At 38.5% G+C, this 22655-nt stretch overlaps 1 protein-coding gene across 1 annotated transcript in view; it reads left to right on the forward strand.

Moving 5' to 3' along the window:
- The first annotated feature begins 1400 nt into the window (after nucleotides 1–1400).
- Nucleotides 1401–22655, forward strand: part of CSTPP1 (centriolar satellite-associated tubulin polyglutamylase complex regulator 1) — a 180908-nt gene continuing 159653 nt past the window's right edge. Inside the window, exon 1 of the mRNA XM_045786554.2 lies at nucleotides 1401–1545. Within this exon, the coding sequence (XP_045642510.2) occupies nucleotides 1500–1545 (46 nt within the window). The 5' untranslated portion in view covers nucleotides 1401–1499. The remainder of the gene's footprint in view (nucleotides 1546–22655) is intronic.

Here is a 22655-nt window from a genome sequence, read left to right on the forward strand (position 1 = left end):
ATAATATAGTAATAAGCCACAGGTGTGAAATTTATGAAACTTCCATACCCTCAAGCTGCACTGGGGTGGGGGTGGGGGGGCGGGCAGGAGATGAGCAGCAATGGAATGGGGTGGGAGGCAAGGGTGGAGAAAGAAAAGGAGGAAAAAAGCAAATATTTTTATCAAATTTGCAGGACTCGACATTAAATACCAAATTAGTAAACTCATTACCTCAAGATAAATGCCTCTCCTAGTTTGGCTCTGTCCCTTTATCCTTACCACATCCAAACTCAGAGTGACTCACGGGAGCCTAGAAATAAGACATATACAATTTTAAGGGAAAGGGAGAATTAGGAGGTTTGAAGCTCCTGCCGGAGAAGACTAAGAATAGACCATGGACACAAAGAGAAGAAGCTCCTCTTTCCCCTTCCTCCCAGTGTAGGTGGTCCACTTGTTTCACAGTCATTCCTCTGACAGCATGACTTTTCTTTCCTTCCTTCCTTCCTTCCTTCCTTCCTTCCTTCCTTCCTTCCTTCCTTCCTTCCATTTCTCTTTTTTCCTTCCTGTCTTTCCTCCTTCTTTCTTGTTCTTCCTTTTTCACAAAAATCTCACCTTGTGGGAACTAACTTAAAAAGTGAGGATAGAGTGGCTTTTTCTATTAGGTTGCAACTGTGACAGGAACTACAGATCGCTAACCTGTTGTTGGGAGTGGGGAGAAACAGAAAAACATATCTGGAGATCTGGGAAGTTAAAAACCAATTAATACTCTCCCTTCTTGAAAGACAAGGCATATGAAGGAAAAAATCCATTAATGCCCTCGTTTGTGCACTCCATCCCCTCGAGAGGTGAAGTGTCTTGGTAGGAGGAAAGAAAGACACTTGGGAAGGGTATCAAATAGTAAGGGGCAGGAGTAGAAGGAGGGACTAAAGATAAAGAGGACTCTGAGAGGAACCGTCCATGAGCTCGTAGAGGATTTAACAACCACCTTCTGCGTGTCCAGCCTGGACATGGGCAGTAAAGACACATCCCTGACCTCCAGGAGCAGCCAAAACATACGCCTGCCTGTGAGAAGCACTTGGTAGCAATTTAAGACAGTAAATAATAAAGAGATAAAAATAGGTCATGGGACATTAAGTGTTCATGGGAATTTAGGGGTGGAAGCTATTGTTGTGAGTTAGGATAACAGCTGTACAAAGTAGGAATCGTAGTTATGAAATTCAGAAATTGCGGCTGCGGAAGGCTGACAATAATTTTTCGAAATGTGAGGGACTGCAAAGAACGCTCCACCTCGAATTCCTCTCAAACCAACTCCTCGAGAAACCTCCACCGGCCGCCGTGAAGCGACGGCTCCCGGAACCGGTGTGGCCAGCTTGGGGTTGCGATACGGAGACTGTTTGCGTGACACCCCCTCCACCTCCCGCCTCCTCCCGCCGCGTGGTTGCCATGGCAACGGAAGAGAGCCGGCGACCTGGGTTCCGGAAGCCCGAGAGCTAGAGCTTGGAAGCTACCCTGGTCCAAGGATGCTGAGTCCGGAGCGCCTAGCCCTACCGGACTACGAGTATCTGGGTAGGAGTTCCTTCAGCTTCGCAGAAGGAAAAAAGTGCAGACAATTAGGCCCGGGGCTGAGGAGGAGGCGGGGAGGGGGCTGAGCGGGAACGGGGTCGGGGTGGAATAGGGAGAGGCGGGGGCGGGGGAGGGGGCGTTCCGGGGCCTGGACGTGCAAGGCCGAGCCAGGGGGAAAACAGCATTGGGGGGTCAAAGGACGTCTGAAGTGTACGGGCCCAGGCAATGTGGATTGTGTTCAAAGTGGGATAGATTGGAGTTGAGAATTTGGGGGCCCGTTGGGAATATTATAGATCATGCTGGTGGTGGAGTAACCTTGGGACCTGCAGTGCCAAAACAGTCATTCTGTGAACAATCACTTTACCGTTATAGCGGCCGCTAACATTTTTGAGCATTTCTTTTACATTAGGCACAATGCTAAGTATTTTACGTGCATTAAAAAAATTGATCTTCGCAACAGCCCTGGGAAGAAATACTGTGTTTTTCTTCCATTTTGCAGACGGAGAAACTGAGGCTGAAGAGGTGACTTGGATAAATAAGGCCACACAGCTAGAAAATGGTAGAGCTAGAATCAAAGCTAATCTGCCCACTCCAGAGATTGAGCTCTTGACCACTGAGGCAGTAGATGTAGTACTTTATTGAGCACCTTCAAGATGTAGGGCCTTTGCTGGGTGAAAAGAGGATGTGTGTGTGTGTGTGTGTGTGCCTACATATATGCACATATATTTAAAAAATCATAGGCTTTAATTTTCTAGAGCAATTTTAAGTCTACATAAAATTGAGCAGATGTCATAGAGCCATTCCCATCTACTCCCCCCCCCATTCAGTTTCCCCTATGATTAACATCTGCCATTAATGTAGTACATTTGTTACAATTGATGAATCAATATTGGTACATTCTTAACGAAGGCCATGCTTTACATTAGGGGTCACTCTTTGTGTTGTACAGTTCTATGGGTTTCGACTACTGCATGTCATGTATCTGCCATTATAGTATCATGCAGAGTTGTTTCACTGTCCTAAAAATCCTCTGTGCTCTACCCATTCATCCTTCCTCCTGCCCCCCAACCCTTGGCATCCACTGATCTTTTTTACAGTCTCTGAAGTTTTACTTTTACAGACTGTCATACAGTTGGAGTCATACAGTATGTAACCTTTTCAGACTGGCTTCTCTACTTAGCAGTATGCATTTAAGGCCCTCCATGTCTTTTCCTGGCTCGATAGCTCATTTCTTTTTATCACTGAATAATATTCAACAGTAGAGACGTACTATAAAAATTTTTTAATGAAAAATAATTCTAGTTTAAAATTTTTAATTGGTACTATGGAAATTGGATTAAAAATATAAAGAAGTTTATAGTGAAGTCTCCTCCCAACCCCCCATCTGCCAGTTTTCCTCCACCCTTAGTGCCACAGTAGTAACCACTATTACTGGTTTCCTGTGTATCCTTCCAGATTAGTTTATTATGTACATAAGGGAAAATATAGTGCACGCTTTTCTCATTTGATGGATCTTAGAGTGAGACGACAGTCTTAGAAAGCTTCCTTCTTTAAAAAAAATTTTTTTAGCTACATAGTATTTAAATAATTTAACCAATTCTCTATTGGTAGACAAGTAATTTTTAGCCTTTTGCTTTCACTAAAAATACCCCACTGAATAACCTGCAATTTTGTTCCTTTACTAGTATATCTGCAAAGACAAATTTCACAAAGTAGAATTGGTAGGTCAAGGGAATATGCATTTTAAATATTGCTGGATATTACCAAATACCCTCTGTAGAGGTTGTACCATTTTACACTGCCACCAGCAGTGTGAGACTGCCTGCTTCCCCATAGTCTTTCCAACAAAATATATCACATTTTTGAATGATTTCAACTTGGTAAGTGGCAGTTAGTCCCAGGGTAGATTTAATGTACATTTCTTTTGTGCAATTGAGCATCTTTTTTACCAAGCTTAAGGGCTTTTCAGTTTTCTAAAAGTATACATATATATAGAAAGAGGTGTATATATATATATATATATATATATATGGATATATATATGGATATATATATATATATGGATATATATATGGATATATATATATATGGATATATATATATATGGATATATATATATATAGACATATACACACACACACATATATATATATGTGTGTATATGTGCATATATGTCCATATATATATAGAGAGAGATTAATTGGCCACATCCATTAATTAGTCAAAAGGGCATGGTTATATCACAGATAATTTTATATCGAGTGAATAATAATAGCAACGTTTAGCAATGCCTAGACGTTTGCAGAAGATTTTGTGTATTTTATTCACCCCATACTCAATGAATCTATAAAATATTTGAAAAGTCTAGTCCATTGTTCAGTCCCTTGGGTGTTTGTTGTTTAAATAATATACCTTAGAGTCTTGGCATATTTAATATACTACTGCTTTGGTGAATAGAAGTTGGTGGTCTCTCCCTAGTGGCTTTTTCAGGAAGACTAATTCAGTGGTAATGCTGATAATGAATCTACAAACAAAATCAGAGTCTCAAGTTGATTCAAAAACTTCAATGTCCACCTAACGTCTGAACCTTGGGCAAGTGCTTCTTCAGGCTCTGTTGCATATTTGAGTCTCTTAACTCCTTTTCCCATTCAGCATCTGGACAGTCATACTGCCCTAAAGCAGGGTCATACTACTCACTGGCTTCCTCACAGTTCATCAAACCATACAACCCTGCCGAAATGCATTTGTCTTTAGCTGAGAACAACCATTACAGTTTGGTCTCTTTTACAGGATGCTGTTCTGAAGTATTCACCCTCAATTTAATGACCATTGAAAACCACTCTTTATAGATTAATTTAATATAATATTTCCTGGTTTTAAAAATTTAAATACCTGTAGAGGGTTTGTCTTTTCTTTTCTTTTTTTTTTTCTTTTATAAAGTCACTTACATGTATACGTCTAGAGAAGAAAATACATCTAGAGAAAAGAAAATTGCAGAGACAGGAAGGCTCTACACATTCAGTGAAACAGAAAAGCCAAAGCTGAGTACCCCTTGGTACGTGTGTCAGAAGACCTCTTTTTAGTATTATGGTGGAAATTACAGGAATATCTATTCAATGAATATCTATACATTTCCCTTTTTGTCTGCTAGCCAAGCCTTATATTTGCCTTTTTGACTATTAGTGAAGAAAATAATCTTTCATCAGTTGGGTAAACTGACCCATTCCCTTGCTGACTTAGTGGATTAGAAACCTGTAATCATGCTCTGGAATGGCTTAGAATCTTCTGATCATCATTACAGAATCAGCTCAATGATGTTCATGCCTGCAGTCATCAGAATGTAATGCTAGAAAGTGTGTCAATGCCGAGGGCTGAATAGAGAGAGGAGAGTCTGGTAAGGAGATGAAATAAGTATAGAACCCTTGAAAGATTTCCAGCCTTATGAAATCTACTTATTGGAAGCTTCTGCCAGAGGCTGAGGTGTGTTTGTGTATCTGGTTGGGTGTGGAGAGCTCTCTAGAGCCGAAGGGCAGCCTGTTCTGGTCCCAGGTTTGCAAAACACACCACCTACGTGCTGACCTGAGTATAAGCATGAGGGTGTGAGGTTTATTTTTTACTCCACCTAATTTGGCGAGGTGCATGCTTTCACTCACGCTCCAAGTTACCTCTTCTGTTTCCATGGAAACTGCTTATTCTCACTAAGTTTGGTGTTAGGTTGGCATAATAGATAACTCTAGGAAATCAGAGGTGATCATTCTCCTTTGGACGCTATACTTTTAGAGGAATCACAGTAAGTTGGATAGTCTTGTAAAGCTATAGTTTTTAAGCACTTCATATATACTTAGCTCTGTGCCTTATCTGATTTATTCTTCACAACCACCACACAAAGTAGGTATCGTTAGTCTCATTTGGTAGTTATTAATATAATCTCATTTTACAAATAAGGAAACTAAAGCTTAGAAAGGCTAATTAATTTGTACAAAGTCACATAGGTGATGATGCATAGCAAAGCCAGGATTCAAACCCAGGTTTGTCGATTCCATAGCCTGTTTTGCCCTCTCCACCAAAAAGACAAATAGACAAACCAAAATGCTTATTTGCCTGCAAAGAACAGTGATCCTTGCTTCCCTGTTAGAAATGAAGCTCTTAAACAGTTCATTAGTTGCAAATAAGTTTCCTGAGAACAGGAATTGTATTTTACTCAACATTGTAAGCCTGGCTTTCACAACGAAACACTTAATACAAACAGAGATGTTAAAATCGAATGTGAATAATCTCGTTTAAGGGTACCAGGTACCCCAAATGTGAGCAGCTAACAGCAACAATTAAGAATTAGGTACTAAAAAAAGATAATAATAATTAAGCTCTTACTATGTACCAGGTAACGTTTTAAGTGCTTTACATATATTAATGCACATGAAGATAAAATTCTTAAAATATTTTATTTATTAAAAAAATATTTTATTATTTGAGAGAGAGAGAGCACGTGTAAGCAGAGGGAGGAGCAGAGGAAGAGGGACGAGTGGACTCTACACTGAGCATGGAGCCCAACGCGGGGCTCAGTCCCACGACCCAGAGATCACGACCAGAGCTGAAACCAAGAGTCAGATGCTTAACCTACTAAGCCACCCAGGTGCCCCAATAATTTTAATTGTTATCTCCATTTGACAGATGAGGAAACTGCAGCATAAAGATATTTAAAAATGGTTAGTAAGTCAAGGAGGCAGAATTCTAATCCAGCAGTCTGACTCCACAGAGTCCATATTGTAAAACTCCATGCTATAAATACCTTGAGCAACTCCAAAATTGAGGCTCCAACTAGTGCATAGACCTATGCATGGATCCTGTAATAAGTTCAGGTGACTCCTAAGGTTTAATTTAACATTTCTGCCAGGAGGGGGCATTCTAGGAATCAGGATGGATCAGGGAATAGTAAAATTCCAGTTCCCTCTTGCCATTGGACTCATCTCACAGAGGCAGGCAATGAGGAACATAACTTCTAAAAATAAACCATTCGGAAGTTTTATTGATACTAATCTATGTACTTTGGGTAGCTGTGTGATTTTGAAGAAGTTACTTAACCTCTCTGTGCTTTAGTTTCCTTATGGGCAAAATGTGGATAATAATAGTACTTATTCATACATATAAACATTTAGAGCAATGCATGACTGCTACAGTGTGTCTACATTGTGAAAGGAGAATATAAAGATGAGTTATCTTTGTACTTTGTACAAAGATAAGTTATCTTTGGGGCACCTGGGTGGCTCAGTCGTTAAGCTTCTGCCTTCGGCTCAGGGCGTGATCCCAGAGTCCTGGGATTGAGCTCCACATCAGGCTCCTCCACTGGGAGCCTGCTTCTTCCTCTCCCACTCCCCCTGCTTGTGTTCCCTCTCTCACTGGCTGTCTCTCTCTCTGTCAAATAAATAAATAAAATCTTAAAAAAAAAATCATTAAAAAAAAAGATAAGTTATCTTTGTACTTTGTACAGATATCTTTTAGAGCACCTGGGGTAGGTGCTCAATAAATATTAACTATTATAACTGTACTTTTTAATTTTTTAATTTTTGTTTTATTTTTTAAGATTTTATTTTTTTGAGAGAGAGAGAGAGAACACAGAGGGAGAGGGAGAGGGAGAAGCAGACTCCCTGCTGAGCAGAGAGCCCAACGCCAGAGCTCCATCCCAGGACCCTGATGTGATCGTGACCTGAGCTGAAGGCAAATGCTTAATGACTGAGCAACCCAGGCTCCCCCCTCTTTTTTTTTTTTTTTAAGATTATATTTATTGATTTGTGAGAGAGAGAGCACAGAGGGAGTGGGAGAACTTTTTTTAAAAAGTGTATAATGCATCTGTGACAGCCATAAAAATGTTTCTCTCAGTTGTCCTGCTATGGGGAGGGAAGGGGAGGATACTTAACGTACAACTCCAGCTCTGAATCCAACACCTTGTTCACAATGAGGTCACGCTTCCCACGGTTTGCTTCCAGCCAATGGCTGGGTAGGACAGACCCACTTCTATGGAGATACGTGACTGATTCTTTTGATGGTGAGTTTGGCTTGAGGACTCCCATTGCATTGCTGTCTAAATTCTCTCTCTCTCTCTCTCTTTCCCTCTTTCTCTCTCTTTAAAGGGTCAACCCTGCATTGTGGTCTGTCAGCAATCCCAGCCTCCCACAGCTCCCCCCACCCCAACGGTTGCCCTGTGGGTTTTTCCTCCAGTATATCTCTTGCATGTCTGGTCCTGTCTTGGTGTCTGCTTCTCAGAGTATCTGGACTAAGACAACATTCAACAATCACTGATACAGTCCCTTGCAGCCTTGAGGTTAATATAATTTCTTCAAGCCTTGGCAGAAGTTCTGACATAGGACTCTTTCTACGTAGAAGACTCTTAAGTGTTACTAATCCTATTTTTTATATTTGCTGATATCAAAGCACATGATATTTACTTGTCTTACTGCCAGACACTTTTTAAATTGTTTATTTACTTATTTATTTAGTTGCTTTTGGTTGAATCCTGATGAGAAAACTTATTTTTGTTTGAATATAATTAGTGAACCTTCCAAACGCAACTGTATGCTAAGAAACATTGCTGTTTACCTTAAGTACTCTTAGGACTTTAAAGTGCTCGGGTTGTTGCAGAAAAGATATGAAATAAAACATTATAGATGTTACACTGACTTCCTGAATGTTTGGAAACTAGGTTTATAATATATAAAGCTGGTCACTTTAAAATAGTAACGAGCATGTTTACAAGATCATTACTTCTTCCCCCGATTCTCCTTCTTTTCTTTTCTTCCTAATTGTTCCTTCTTTCCTGAATACCGTCTCTTTATATAGCAAGACATGAATCTAAAGTGTCCCTCCTGGGAAACTTAATGCCACACATAGGAGATGGGATATATTCACAAATGACAACAACACAAAGTGACCGTGTAGCCAGTGTTGCTATAGAGTGGGTGAACCCGATGCACGCTGATGTCTTTGTGCTTTCCCAGTCTGGTTGGCAGCTTCTCGGTCACAGGCAGGGCAGCAGTTCCCTAGGCGGCCCAGTTCTGGAATGTGCCTCTAGGAGTTGTTCCTGGAAGTTCGGCCTAGGCTCTGTCTCTTCTGCCTTTCCAAGGATTCTGAAGGCTATTTAATAAATATAATAAATATATTTTTATCGGGGAAAAAAAGAGAGAGCAAGTGATATTTTCACTGGGGAAAAAAGAGCAAGTGAATTCTAAGGCATGTTGTTCTGGACCCTCACCTACCCCCATTTCTCCAAGGTAACTGACTTGTAGGTGATTTCTGTGTTATTCTAGGGTTTTAAAATTGTTCTGTAAATTTTTGACCTCATCATTTACGTATTTAAGTAATATTAAAATCTTTCCTCCAACTGCTGTCCAAAAGTTGAGCATCAGTTTTACTCACACAAATACCATGTCTGCTAAATGAGTAATATTAGGAGGCTGAGTCCGTAAAGTTTTAAAAAGTAATAGTAGTAGATCGAAAGAGACAGATGATCCATTAACTTATCTCTAGTTCATCATCCTGTTCATATCCTTCTTAGCTAGCACTTATCACAGTTATCTTATTTATCTATTTGTATACTTGCTTATTGTCTGTTTCTTACGAGAATGTAAGCAATGAAGGCAGGCCTATTCTGTCAGTATTCCCAAAATCTAGCACACTGCTTGACTCAAATTAAGTGCTCGATTGTTAAATGAATGGTCTACTTTAAGTAGCAGAATAATTTTTTTTCTGAAAAAGGGAGAGAAAAATCCAGTTCAACAAATAGCTACTGAATTCTTATTATGGAGAGACGCTAGACTTTTTTTTTTTTTTTCTCCTTCCACGGATGGAAAAAAAAGGATGACTGATTAAAATCTGCCCTGGATTCCTCTGGTTTTAAACTCTAATTATACCTAAGGATAGTTTCCTGCTTGATGCCATAGTTTCTGCTTTTTTGGCTACATAACAGTAAGATTTAACCCATTTTTTTTTATAAAAGGTATTTTAAGAAGGAAGGACATTTTCTACACTTTCTGGGCATCTCCAGGAGATCCCATCCTATAGTTGGACAGAGTAATATGCTTTGATTAAGACTGGAATTACCCTTGCAAACTAATCTCTGGGTTCTCTGCGTTGGGATTGCCCTTGCACCACTTCCCCAGGGGCCTTAGGAAATAGCTCATTCTATGATTGGAATTTCAAGTCAAAACACATTTATCTGAGCAGAATTTTAATGATTTATCAAAGAGAGGAGGGATTTTCCCAAACACATCTGAACTTACCAAATTACTGATCCCATTAGCTATGTTTTCTCTTAAGCACCTTTCTTTGAACAAAGCAATTACTGCTGAAATCATCAAATGTATTTTTCATAAAAGCTTTTGACTAAGTTTTGTTTGATTAGCAGGAACCTGGTAAAAGTAAATATTGTTTGAGAAGGCACTTTCAGAGCCCTTTCTTTTTCTTCATTGAATTAGCTTTTTAAAAGCGCTATTCTTTGGAGAGTAAGAGCCTTTTTCCAGCTGTCCTATTGTGTAGCTCAAGGTCTTGTTAATACTATTATCTGGCCCTGAGATTACAGGTAATTGTGATAAAACACAAGCTTCAGTTTCTGTAATCTCAGAAATCTGTTTGTGCCCAGGCCTTCATATCAGGTGTTTGTTAAATTCAGACTTCTCTCACCTGGGATAGCCGCGCTGGCCCCCAGTAAACAGAGGTATCTGGCAGGGACAGGTCTGCATTAGGGTATTGCCTTTTCTTTCTTTCTTTCTTTCTTTCTTTTTTTTTTAATCACGTGGCAGAACTCTTCCTGTGGCCAACTTAACATACAACGCGTGCTAAATAGGAAAATACCATATTTTTAAATAGGCATGTTTGAAACAATAACACTTTTGAACGTGAAATGTACCAAAGGCCACATGTCTTTGGCTTTGCTTGTCAGATGGAGAGGCTGCCAGAACCACTCGGCTCCATGGTTCTCATGCCCCAAAGTCCTGCAAATTGACACGTAAGTAGACAACACACAAAGCAGCTCAGCCCATGAGAAAGTGAGTTTGGGCGCTTGGGCTGGCCTCCTTTCTCTCTGTGTGCAGTTTTTTCCAGCTTCACTTCTTCTGTTCCATCTTAGTTTCTCAGAAAGGAGAGATTAAATGTGTCTGGAATTTCAGCATGTTAACTGCACAGGCAACATGAGGCTAGCACTCACGCCACTGTTCAGCCTGTCATATGGAAGGAATTGCCTTTCAGGGGAGATTATAATTGTGTATGTAGCCACACAAATGCACATTCTGCCTGGAGGAAAATGCAGAGAAGAGGAGGCCTCATGCTGCCACTCAGGTCTCTTTGTAGAGGGCTGCATAAGAAGCCCTCACATGGTGGAGTCAACTCTTTTGGGCTTAATGAGTCATCTTTTTGTGTGATGCCTACTTCAAAAAAAAAAAAAAAAAAGGAAGAAGAAGAAATGCATTTTTCCCAAAGTGGGTTGCTTTTATTGGCCCTGCAGCTTTGTCTAAGAGTTTTGTACATTCCTGATGACATCATTTACAATGCTAGTGCACAGACAGTCAACAAAAAATAATTTAGCTTTCGGGCATTTAGACAAACCTTAAATAGTTCAATTTAGAGAAATGATAATAAGCTTTACAAACAGTGCACACATGAGCTTAAACAACAAGCATGACCCCAATCCTTTTTGGAATGTGATGTGTTGAAGGATGGCTATAGAGAAAACTAGAAGCTTGACACTTTTGAATTATGTGTAGTTCAAACTTGAATCCATGGTCTAGTGTCAGCCCCAAGCAGTATGTTCTAGTTAGTGGATAAAATACAGGCTACCACATGAGTTGGTCATCAAGCTCCTTGAGCCATAGCATCTTACCTATAAGAAAGGAAAAGGTAGTATTACCACCTACCTCACAGGAATGTTAGAAGATTGAGAAGATAAACACGTGGAGCTCTTTATAAGGAAGGTATTTTGTAAATAGAAGATGCTGTTATTATTCTCCTTGATCAAATTTCCCCAACAAAGGGAGCTGATAAAACCTACCTCACAGGGGGCTGAGAGGATGAATTAATTAATATATAACAAGTATCTTAACTATTTAATAAGACCTAAAATGGTCTTTTTTGATAGTCTGTAGTCCACCAAACCTGATATTTAGATACATGCTTAACTTACAAATTCTTACATGTGCAGTTGGCCTTCTGGCTTGTCTTCAAGGATTGGCATGGTACAGAATTGTAGATCTATAAGTAGAAGAAAATAGGCTAGGTCTTCAGGGAGAATGGTCCTGCCTTTTTTCTCATCAAGGTTATGCCTATGAATACTCTATGGAGTCTTGCTAATCTTCGTTGCCATGTCTGGGCATAGGGACTGTTTTGACCTTTGCCTTTCCAGCAAATATTTGGTTTCGATTTCATATTTCTAAAGGAGAAATACACTTACAAGGAAAAGAAGTAGTTGATTTGTCTCACCTTGTGAACTTTTTCTTATCATATTTCCTAGTAGTTAAGAGAAAATAATTATTGTTGAAAGACCTGACATCAGGTTCCCCAAGTGGAAAGTTCTTAAACTCAGCTGAGTAATAAAAACAGCTTTGATTGTTATGTTTAGAAAAGGGACACCAAAAAATAATTTATATATATTCTTAAACATTTATTTATTTGCGAGAGAGAGGGAGAGGGAAAGTGGAGTGGGCCAAGGGGCAGAAGGTCAGAGGGAGAGGGAGAGAGAAAGCAGACTCTGTGCTGAGTGCGGATCCTGATGCGGGGCTTGATCCCACGACCCTGAGATCAGACCTGAGCCAAAACCAAGAATCAGATGCTTAAGCAACTGTGCCATCCAAGCACCCCAAGGATTATACTTTTTAATGACAAAGTTATCACTGACATCTCTTCTTCTGTTGTTGGTATTTTTGTAAGATTTGAGACACAAGATTTCCTAGGATGCCTCAGTTGTAGCCATTTGCAGCCAATAGAAAAAGCTAAGGGGAGGGAAGCACTCCAGGATAAACACCTCTTAAACATGTAAGGCAGAAGTTACAAACACCTTATGCTCACATTTCATAGATGAGAAATTAATATAAGGCCCCTGCTAATTGCAAAGAAGCCTGGGAATTGAAGTTCAGCCAGACAATCATGTGCAAGAAGAATAGGAGCACAGATTTGGGGGGATGCAAACAATAATCTGACCTACCTGGTATCTACAGTGGAGATGTCTCTCCCACTGAAAGTGAGGTGTATTGTTGGTAACTAATTACGCTTATTCATAGGTGAAGCATGGATGTACTGGAGGGTTAACTTTTTCTCCCCTATCTCCACCTTTCAGAATCAAAGTGCATCACCATCCCTGTTCTCTACTCATTCTTTTTTTTTTTCTTAATTCTATGTCTCATGTCATTTCTCTTGTATCACCTCTCTTTCCTTTGTAAACATTTCCAACTAATCAGAATAGTCCCTTTCTGCACATTAGTGAACTCATACAACGTCAGGGTTTTAGTTCTTTATAATTGTGTTGGTTGCTGGGTGTTAGTGGTTACTTTGCTGCCAGGTTTTGTTTTTTTGGTTTTTTTTTTTTGATTGGGACTTAGAGACCCATTGTAGGAACCTAAATCTTGTCTCCAGAGAGCTCATTTTACAATAAATAAAGATATTGATCTTCCCAGACTGGAGTGATTGGTAAAAGATTTAGGAGAACAAGGAAAAGGTGGTGCCACAGAAACTGGAGGTGGAGTGAGTTTCAATATGGAGGGAGTGTTCAGCGGTATCAGTTGCCTCAGAGAGGTCAAACAAGATAAGAGCTGCAAAGGAGGTTGTTAGTGGCTTTAGGTGAGAAGTTTCATTAGAGTAGTGTGGCAGGATGCCAGATTTTCCTGGACGGAGGAGTATATGGGAAGGGTGAAGGAGTTGGGACAATAGGTAGGCTCAGCATTTTTTTTTCCCCAAAGTTTGGTTGATTGGGGAAGGAAACAGAGAGGGGGTGATAGCAAGAGTAGAGTTTGTTGTTTTTAATTTTTTAGATGAGAGAGACTTGAATATGTGTATAGGCTGAAGGAAAGGTAGCCATTGTAGAAGGAGAGAGGGAAGGTCCAGAAGGAAAGGATGATTAACTGAATATGTTTTCGGAAGAGGTGGAAAGGAATTCTGGGATCAAGGGCAGAGATGCAAGGTTATTTTGGAGGTGGGAACCAGGGCCACATTTATCCGTTAGGCATTATTGGTATTGTACCTAATCTATAAACTGTTTTGAGATATTTTTTTTAAAAAGATTTTATTTATTTATTTATTTATTTAATTTATTTATTTTATTTTAAAAAGATTTTATTTATTTATTTTATTTTTATTTATTTATTTATTATTTATTTATTATTATTATAATCTATATTATATATAGAGAGAGAGACAGCCAGTGAGAGAGGGAACACAAGCAGGGGGAGTGGGAGAGGAAGAAGCAGGCTCCCAGTGGAGCAGGGAGCCCCATGTGGGACTCGATCCCCGGACCCCGGGATCACGCCCTGAGCCGAAGGCAGACGCTTAATGATGGAGCCACCCAGATGCCCCTGTTTTGAGATCTTTGAAAATATTTGAGTCCTAAAAAAATTTATTGATCTTCAAGTATGGATAAATATTTAGTTATATATTTATAAAACATAATACAATGTCATTATTATAATTAGTATAGACAAACGTTTTATTATACTTGAAAGCCATTTATAGGTAACATTTTTCTCAGCAGAAATTCCCAGTCGAGGTGGGAATGGTCTTGAGACCATTAAGATCTTCTTAAAATGATCCCCCAAGGATTATTCAGCAAAAAAAAAAAGAAGAAAATTCTGTCATTTGCAACAACATGGATGGACCTTGAGGACATTACGCTAAAATAAGGCAGATAGAGAAAGACAAATACCATATGATCTCACTAATATGTGGAATCTAAAAATAAACTGGATTCAATTTATTTTTAACTGAGGGGGGAGAGGGTGAGTAAAATGGTGAAGGTGGGAAAAAGGTACATACTTCCAGTTACACAATAAGTAAGTCTTGGGGATGTAATGTACAACATGGTGAGTATAGTTAATAATACTGTATCGTATATTTAAAAGTTTCTGAGAGAGCTGAAAAGTTGTCATCACAAGAAAAATATTTGTAATTATGTGTGGTGATGTATGTTAACTAGATTATTGTGGTGATCATTTCATAATACATACAAATATCAGATCATTATGCTGTACACCTGAAACTAATATGTTATATGTCACTTATATCTCAATAAAAAGAGAAAGGAAAAAAACCCTGACTCTACAAAGAATGAGAGTATTTGACCAACAGAGTTGGAAAGTAAGGAAGGTGAAGAATTAAGCTTAGAAATAGAGCTGAGGGTGCCCAGGTGGCTCAGTTGGTTGAGTGTCTGCCTTTGGCTTGGGTTGCGATCCCAGAGTCCTGGGATCAAGTCCCACAAAGGGCTCCCTGATCAGTGGGGAGTCTGCTTCTCCCTCTGCCCCTCCCCCCTGCTCATGATCGTCCCCTGCCTTGGGTAAATAAATAAAATAAAAGTAAAAAAAAGAAATAGAGCTGAAAGTTGATATTCTTTACCTGACCACCTCTTCTTTGTCTTTGAAGTCAGGTTTTCAGGGTTTTGTTCTTAGAGAAACAGAAGTAAAAGACTTAGGACAGCAAAGAAAGTTTGTATTTGTTGCTGTGGGAAAGAAGAAAGGCACAAATACAAGAAATCTGGCAGCATTAAAACATTTGAAGTAAGGACACATAAATTAATCTATTGGGGAAAAAATAAGCAACAAAGAACATTAACAAGAGCAAAGTTGGCTATGTAAATTGGTGAAAGAAAAAATATAAAAGCATTACAAAGTAGTAACTAGATGAAACAAATGAAAAACTATTTTAGGAAAAAAATGTTAGGAAAACAATATGTTACAAATAATGGGCAAGGAGAGGGCAGATCCAAGGAGCACATATATTTTTTTTAATTTAATGTTTTTTTTATTAGCTACAGAATATTATTGGTAAAATAGATCTAAAGAGTTTTAACAAAACAGAGCAGTACCATACCCCCAAAACTTCTCACCTCTAAGCCCCACTCCTCAGAAGAGACTATTTTCAGTTTTTTTCACCATCTCTCTTTTTTCTCCCCCTGTATATTTTTAAATAGCATGTCTAGGCTGCTCTTCTTGATTTTTTCAGTTTTAGAAATGACCTATTGACTTTCTGTGATGGAGTCAGTGCTTTTATATCCCCTAAAACTCCCCTTTCTCCTAGCCTTCTAATAAAATTACGATTTTTGGTCAAGTCAATATTCAGTGTTTATAATGACTATGGAAATGACGTATATATGTGTGCGTGTGTGTCATGTAGTATATATATATACTATGATTACATTTCCCCTTTTTCCATAGTATTTTTTTTCTTTTTCTTGGAGTTGATAATTGCCTTGTTTTTTGTTTGGTTGGTTTTCTATAAATTTGTCTCGAATTTATCCCTAAACTGCAACCAAAAGGTCAGTCTTCTCTCAGTTTATGCAGACACATCAGGTGTTCTCTAAGTTTCAGTTTATTTTCTTCAAGAGAACTCTCCTGGAGCACTCCTTCACCTAAGTAGTCCTACTCCAATCTGGCGTGGTTGCTCTCTAAATCCTCTGTCCTTATCATGTATATTACTTGTCTCTCTCAAGTTATATTCCGTATTTCCTGAAGCCTGTGTTTTCCTTTTTCCTTATACGCCCCTTCTTTTTGTTAGGTGGCATCCTCCAGTAGCTTTCTGGAAAGTGTGCATGCAAAATAAAATTTGGGGGATCTGTGTCTATGAAACTGTTTTTATACTACCCTTACATTTGATGGATGGTTTGTGTGGGTATACAATTCTATGTTGGAGATAATTTTTCCTTAGAATTTTTAAAGCATTTCTCCCTTTTAAGCTTTTATATGATTGTTGAGAAATTTAATGCTATTTTGATTTGTGATATTTCATAAAGATGTCTATTGCTGCAGATCTTTTGTCATTCATTGTCTTGAGACCCTTTCAGTGTGGAAATTCATGTTTCAGTTCTGAGAAGTTTTATTGAATTATGTGTTTGATATTTTCTCATGTCTGTCTCTGGAACTGTTGTTACTCAGACATTGGACATTATGGATTCATGCTCTAATTTTCCTACCTTTCTTCTTTTCCCTTTTTTTTTTTTTTTTTTGGTTGTGAATATTTTTGACCTTTCTAATCGTGTTGAATTCTAAAAATATCTACTATCATATTTTAAATTACTTATTTTTTGTTTTCTGAATTCATGAATACAAGATTTTGTCTTGCCTATCTATTGTGGTATTTTTGTTTGTTTTGGTTGTGTCTGTGTCTCCTGCATTTTTTTCTCCTGAGTTTCTTTTTTTATTTGTTATTACTTTTTTAAGATGTATTTATTTATTTTAGAGAGAGAGCACGAGCAGGAGGAGCAGAGGGAAAGGGAGAGAGAATCACAAACCAAGCACAGAGCCTGATGGTGGGGCTCAATCCCATGATCCTGAGGTTACCATCTGAGGCAAAACCAAGAGTTGGATGCCTAACCCAACTGTGCCACCCAGGCACCCCTTATTTGTTAGTTTGGTGTTTTTTTTTTTTTTTAATGTGTTTTTTATGTAAGAAGCTTTCCTTGAGATTTTGGAGCTTTTTGGATTTCTATTCAGGTGCTAAGCAGGGGAGGGTCTTATAGATCAGTATGTAGCCCTTAATGTAATCATGCTGTTTTTAGTAGTGCCCCTCTGCCTTCAACTGTTCTTGGTGTTTCTATGTTCAAAGTCCTAATGATTCAGCTTCTTAATAGAGAATAAACCTTTAATTTTATATCTGGTGGAGGAAAGGCAGTAACTTTGATACACAAAGTTAGGGATAGGATGTAGAAATATAACTGCTTCTTATGTATAATTATCACGCAACTATATTAGTTAGCTCGGGCTGCCACCACAAAAGATCACAGGCCACATAACTTAAACAACAGACATTTATTTTCTCACAGTCCTGCAGGCTGCAAAATCTAAGATCAAGGTCCAGCAGGATTTGATTTCAGGTGATGACTCTTTTTGCTATGTACGTCTTGCTATGTGCTACAGTGTATACATGTGTGTAGAGGGGAGCTTTCTAGTGTCTCTTCTTCAAAGGACACTAATCCTGTTGGATCAGGGTTCCACCTTTCCGATCTCTTTTTCCCTTAATTACTTCCTTACTCTAACTACAGTCACAACTGTGGATTAGAATTTCAACACATGTATTTGGGGGATATAAACATTCAATCCATCACACTAACCTTCTGTGTTTACCTGTATTTACATGCATGCCTTCACAGGTACTTGTACCTATAGTTCCTAAACTTTTCTGGTATTATGGGTAGGCTTGCTTCTTGTCACCTTTCCTTAATATAGCCAGTTAATTTTTTGCTTCTTTTAGTCTCTTGTTTCCCTGATTTTCATCTTCTAAAGCTTTCTTAATATTTCTTATCTACTGCTGTCTTCAACTCTTTGTTTTAATGAGTCTGTGTCTTCTTTTATTGAGATATAATTGACATATCATAAAATTCACCTTTTAAAGTATACAATTCAGTGTTTTTTAGCCTATTCACAAGATTGTGCAACCACCACCACAGTCTAATTGCAGAACATTTTCATTATCCCACAAAAAGAAACTCCATACCAATTACCAGTCACTCTTCATTTCCCCATTTTCCCATTCCCTGTATTCATGGCTGAATAATATTTGATAGCATGGATATACCCCATTTTGTTTATTCATTCATCAGTTGATGGACATTTGGATTATTTCTACTTTTTGGATATTGTGAATAATACCACTATGAACAGCTGTGTAGAAGTATTTGTTTGAAAACCTTTTTTATATACACCTAGGACTGAATTGCTGGGTTTCTATGGTAACTCTATGTTTAACTTTTTGAAGAACTGCCAAACTATTTTCCAAAGCATCTGGTCCATTTTTACCCACCAGTAATGTATGAAGGTTCCATTTTCTCTGTATCATTTCCAACACTTGTTATTATTTGTACTTTTTGATTATAGTCATTCTAGTAGATGTGCGGTGGTATTTCCTTTTTTTTTTTAAAGATTTTATTTATTTATTTGAGGGAGAGAACGCACACATGTGACTGGGAGAAGGGACAGAGGAAGAGGGAAAGAATCTCAAGCAGACTCCGAGCTGAGCCCAGAGCCGTATGTGGGGCTTGATCCCATGACCCCAAGAGTGTGACCTGTGCCAAAACCAAGAGTTGGATGCTCAACTGACTGAGCCACACAGGTGGTATTTCACTGAGGTTTTGGTTTGCATTTCTGTGATTACTGACAATGTTTATCATCTCTTCATGTGTTTGTTGGCCATTGGTGTATCTTCTTTGGGGAAATATCTATATGAATTGCCTTTAAAAAAAAAAAGATTATTTATTTATTTGAGAGAGAGAGACAATAAGCAGGGGGAGTGAGCGGGAAAAACAGACTCCCCACTGAGCAGGGAGCCCAATGCGGGGCTCGATCCCAGGACCCCAGGATCATGACCTGAGCCAAAGGCAGAAACTTTCTTTTTTTCCCAAAGGCAGAAACTTAACTGACTGAGCTACCCAGGTACCCCTGAATTGCCTATTTTTAATTGGGTTGTCATTTTACTGTTGAATTGTAACAATTCTTTACATATTCTGGATACTAGACTCCTATCATATATATGATTTATAAATTTTTTTTAAAGATTTTATTTATTTATTTGACAGAGAGAGAGAGACAGCCAACGAGAGAAGGAACACAAGCAGGGGGAGTGGGAGAGGAAGAAGCAGGCTCACAACGGAGGAGCCTGATGTGGGGCTCGATCCCATAATGCCGGGATCACGCCCTGAGCCAAAGGCAGACGCTTAACCGCTGTGCCACCCAGGCACCCCCATAGATTTTATTTTTAAGTAATCTCTATACCCAAAAAGGGGCTCGAATTCATAACCCTGAGATCAAGAGTTACATGCTCCACCAACTAAGCCAGCCAGGTGTCCCTAACCATAAGGATATTTAAAAAATTACTTTCCTTTACAACCGGGTCAGATAATAAATTTGAAAAATAATGACCTGTTTCTTAATCCTAGCGCAATTAAAATCTATAGATGTTTACCAAAGCAATACTTCCAAGAAATATTATTGTTATAAATATCTAAATTAATTTAAAAAGATACTTAAGTCAATACTTAAAGAACTTAGAAAAGGAACAAAGTAATCAAAGAAAATAAAAAATAGATCTAAATAATAAAAATAGAAATAAGCAAACAAATTTGCTGGTGATTTTGCCTCAACTTTCAGGAACAAATAATTCATAAATTACAAAGTTTGTTATTAACCAAGAAAAAAAACTGTGATCTTTCTTTTTGTCACCTTTATTGATATATAATTATATACAATAAAAATGACCAGTTTTAAGGATAAAATTTAATAAGTTTCAATAAGTGAATATAGCCATGTAATCACTACCGCAGTTGGGATATAGACCATCACCTGAAAAGTTTCCTTATGCTCTGCTATTGATTAAATGTTTGTGTTGTGGGGCACCTGGGTCGCTCAGTCATTTAAAAGGCTGACTCTTGATTTCAGCTCAGGTCATGATCTTAGGGTCATGAGATTGAGCCTCACGTTGGGCTAGGTGCCGGGTGTGGAGTCTGCCTAAGATTCTCTCTCTCCCTCTTCCTCACCCCATGCTCGTATGTGTGCGTTCTCTCTCTCTCTCTCTCAAAAAAAAAAAAAAAAAAAAGTTTGTGTTGCCCCCAAATTCATACATTGAAACCAAATCCCCAATGTGATGATATTTGGTGGTGGGACCTTTGTGAGGTAAATTAGGTCCTTAGGATGGAGTCCTAATCATGGGATTATAAGAAGAGACATAATAGAGTTGATCTCTCTTTTCACCCTGTGAGGATATAACAAGAAAATGGCCATCTGCAAACCAGGAGAAAGGAGGAGGGTCCTCAGCAGACAGCAGATCTGCCAGTATCTTAAATTTACACTTCCTAGCTCCAGAGATGTGAGAAATAAATGTTGTTTAAGCCACCCAGTCTATGATGTTTTTTAAAGTAGCTCAAGCTGATTAAGACAGAATTGGTACCAAGGAGTCAGGTGCTGCTATAACAAATACCTAATAATGTGGAGGCAGCTTTGGAACTGGGTAGTGGGTATAGGCTGGAAGAGTTTGGAGAGGCATGCTAGGGAAAGCCAATATTGCTGTGAAGGAACTGGTAAAGGCAGTTCTGGTGAGGATCCAGAGAGAAAAGGGACCTGGAGAGAAAGCCTCCATCTTCCTAGAGAATGCATAGCCATGAAGGGAATGTTGGATAGTAAATAGGAAATATTGAAAGAAATATGAACGGTAAAAGGCAATTCTGATGAAGTCTCAGATGAAAATGAGAAATATGTTATTGGAAACTGGAGGCAAGGTGATCCTTGTTAAAAGTGACCAAGAATTGGGGTGCCTGGGTGGCTCAGTAGGTTAAGTATCTGGCTCTTTTTCTTTTTCTTTTTTTTTTTTTTTTAAGTTTTTATTTATTTGCTTTTGAGAGAGAGAGCACAAGCTCACATGCACAAGCAGGGGGGTGGGGGAGAGGGAGAGGGAGAAGCAGACTCACTGCCAGGCAGGGAGCCTGACATGGGGCTCGATCCTAGGACCCCAGGATCATGACCCAAGCCGAAGGCAGATGTTTAACCGACTGAGCCATCCAGGTGCCCCTGATTTGATATTTCTCAGTAGCTATGTCAACTTGGACAAATTACTTGTCCTCTCTATGCTCAATTTCCCAATTTGTTTTTGTTTTGTTTTATTTTTATTTTTTATCAGTTTCCTAATTTGCAAATTGAATAGTGATAAGACTTACAAAGGTTTTTTTTTGTTTTGTTTTGTTTTTTAATAGAGGGAGAAAGAGAGAGGTGAGGGAAGGGTAAAGGAAGAGGGAGAGAAAGAATCTTAAGCAGGCTCCACACCCAGTGCGGAGCCTGAGTGGGGCTCCATCTCATGACCCTGAGATCATGACCTGAGCCAAAATCAAGAGTCAGTTGCTTAACTGACTGAGCCACCCAGGTGCCCCAAGACTGTTATGAAGATTAAATGAATAAAAACTCATAGAACTGTTCCTGGCACATAGAAATAGCTCCATAAATATTAGCTAATATTATTTTTTCCAGTTCAGTTAAAGGGGCAATAACGTGTTGATTGATCCTCAAACCTGGCAAAGATAATCCTAAAAGAGGAAACTATAAACTATTTTAAGATATAAATAAAAGTGTGAAAGATCCTTAATAAATTTCTAGCAAATAGTGTGACATATGTGTACCCCAGAAATGCAATGCTAGTCTAATTTCCGAAATATTTTTTAAATGTGATAACTGGATATACCCTTAAGAGGATAGTAATAGATATTAAGACTCAAAATTAATTATCTAATTTTTTGAAGTTTCTAACCTTGATAAATTCCCAAACAACTAAAAGTAGAGTATTTCTATCCTCTATTTACTTAAAACTATGAGAAAAGTGGCACCTGGGTGGCTCAGTCAGTTAAGCATCTGCCTTTGACTCAGGTCATGATCTCAGGGTCCTGGGATCGACCGCTCCCTACTCAGACGGCAGCCTGCTTCTCCCTCTCCTCCCCCTGCTTGTACTCTCTCTCTCTCTCTCTCTGTCAAATAAATAAATAAATAAATAAATAAATAAATAAATAAAATCTTAAAAAATAAATAAAAATAAATAAAATAAACCTATGAGAAAAATTAGATTTCTGTTTCTTGAAAACAAGAACAAAACAAAGATGCCTCCTAGAACCACTGTTAGTTAGTTAGTTAGTTAGTTAGTTAACTCTATGCCAATGTGGGGCCTGAACTCACAACCCTGAGGTCAAGAGTTGCGTGCTGTACTGACTGACCCAGCCAGACACACCAAACTACTATTACTTTTTATAGTATTGGATATTAAGACCTGAACATTTTTTTTAAAGATGAATATAGGACCACAAATTATAAATGGTCGAAAAATTTTCTTATGCGTGTGGGAGTGTAAATGGGTATATTTTGGAAAACTGTTTGGGAGTCTATACTAAAACTGAACATATTCAT

This window comes from Ursus americanus, chromosome 24, assembly GCF_024610735.1.
Source record: "Ursus americanus isolate L20-20 chromosome 24, mUrsAme1.1.p, whole genome shotgun sequence".
Taxonomy (NCBI): Eukaryota; Metazoa; Chordata; class Mammalia; order Carnivora; family Ursidae; genus Ursus; species Ursus americanus.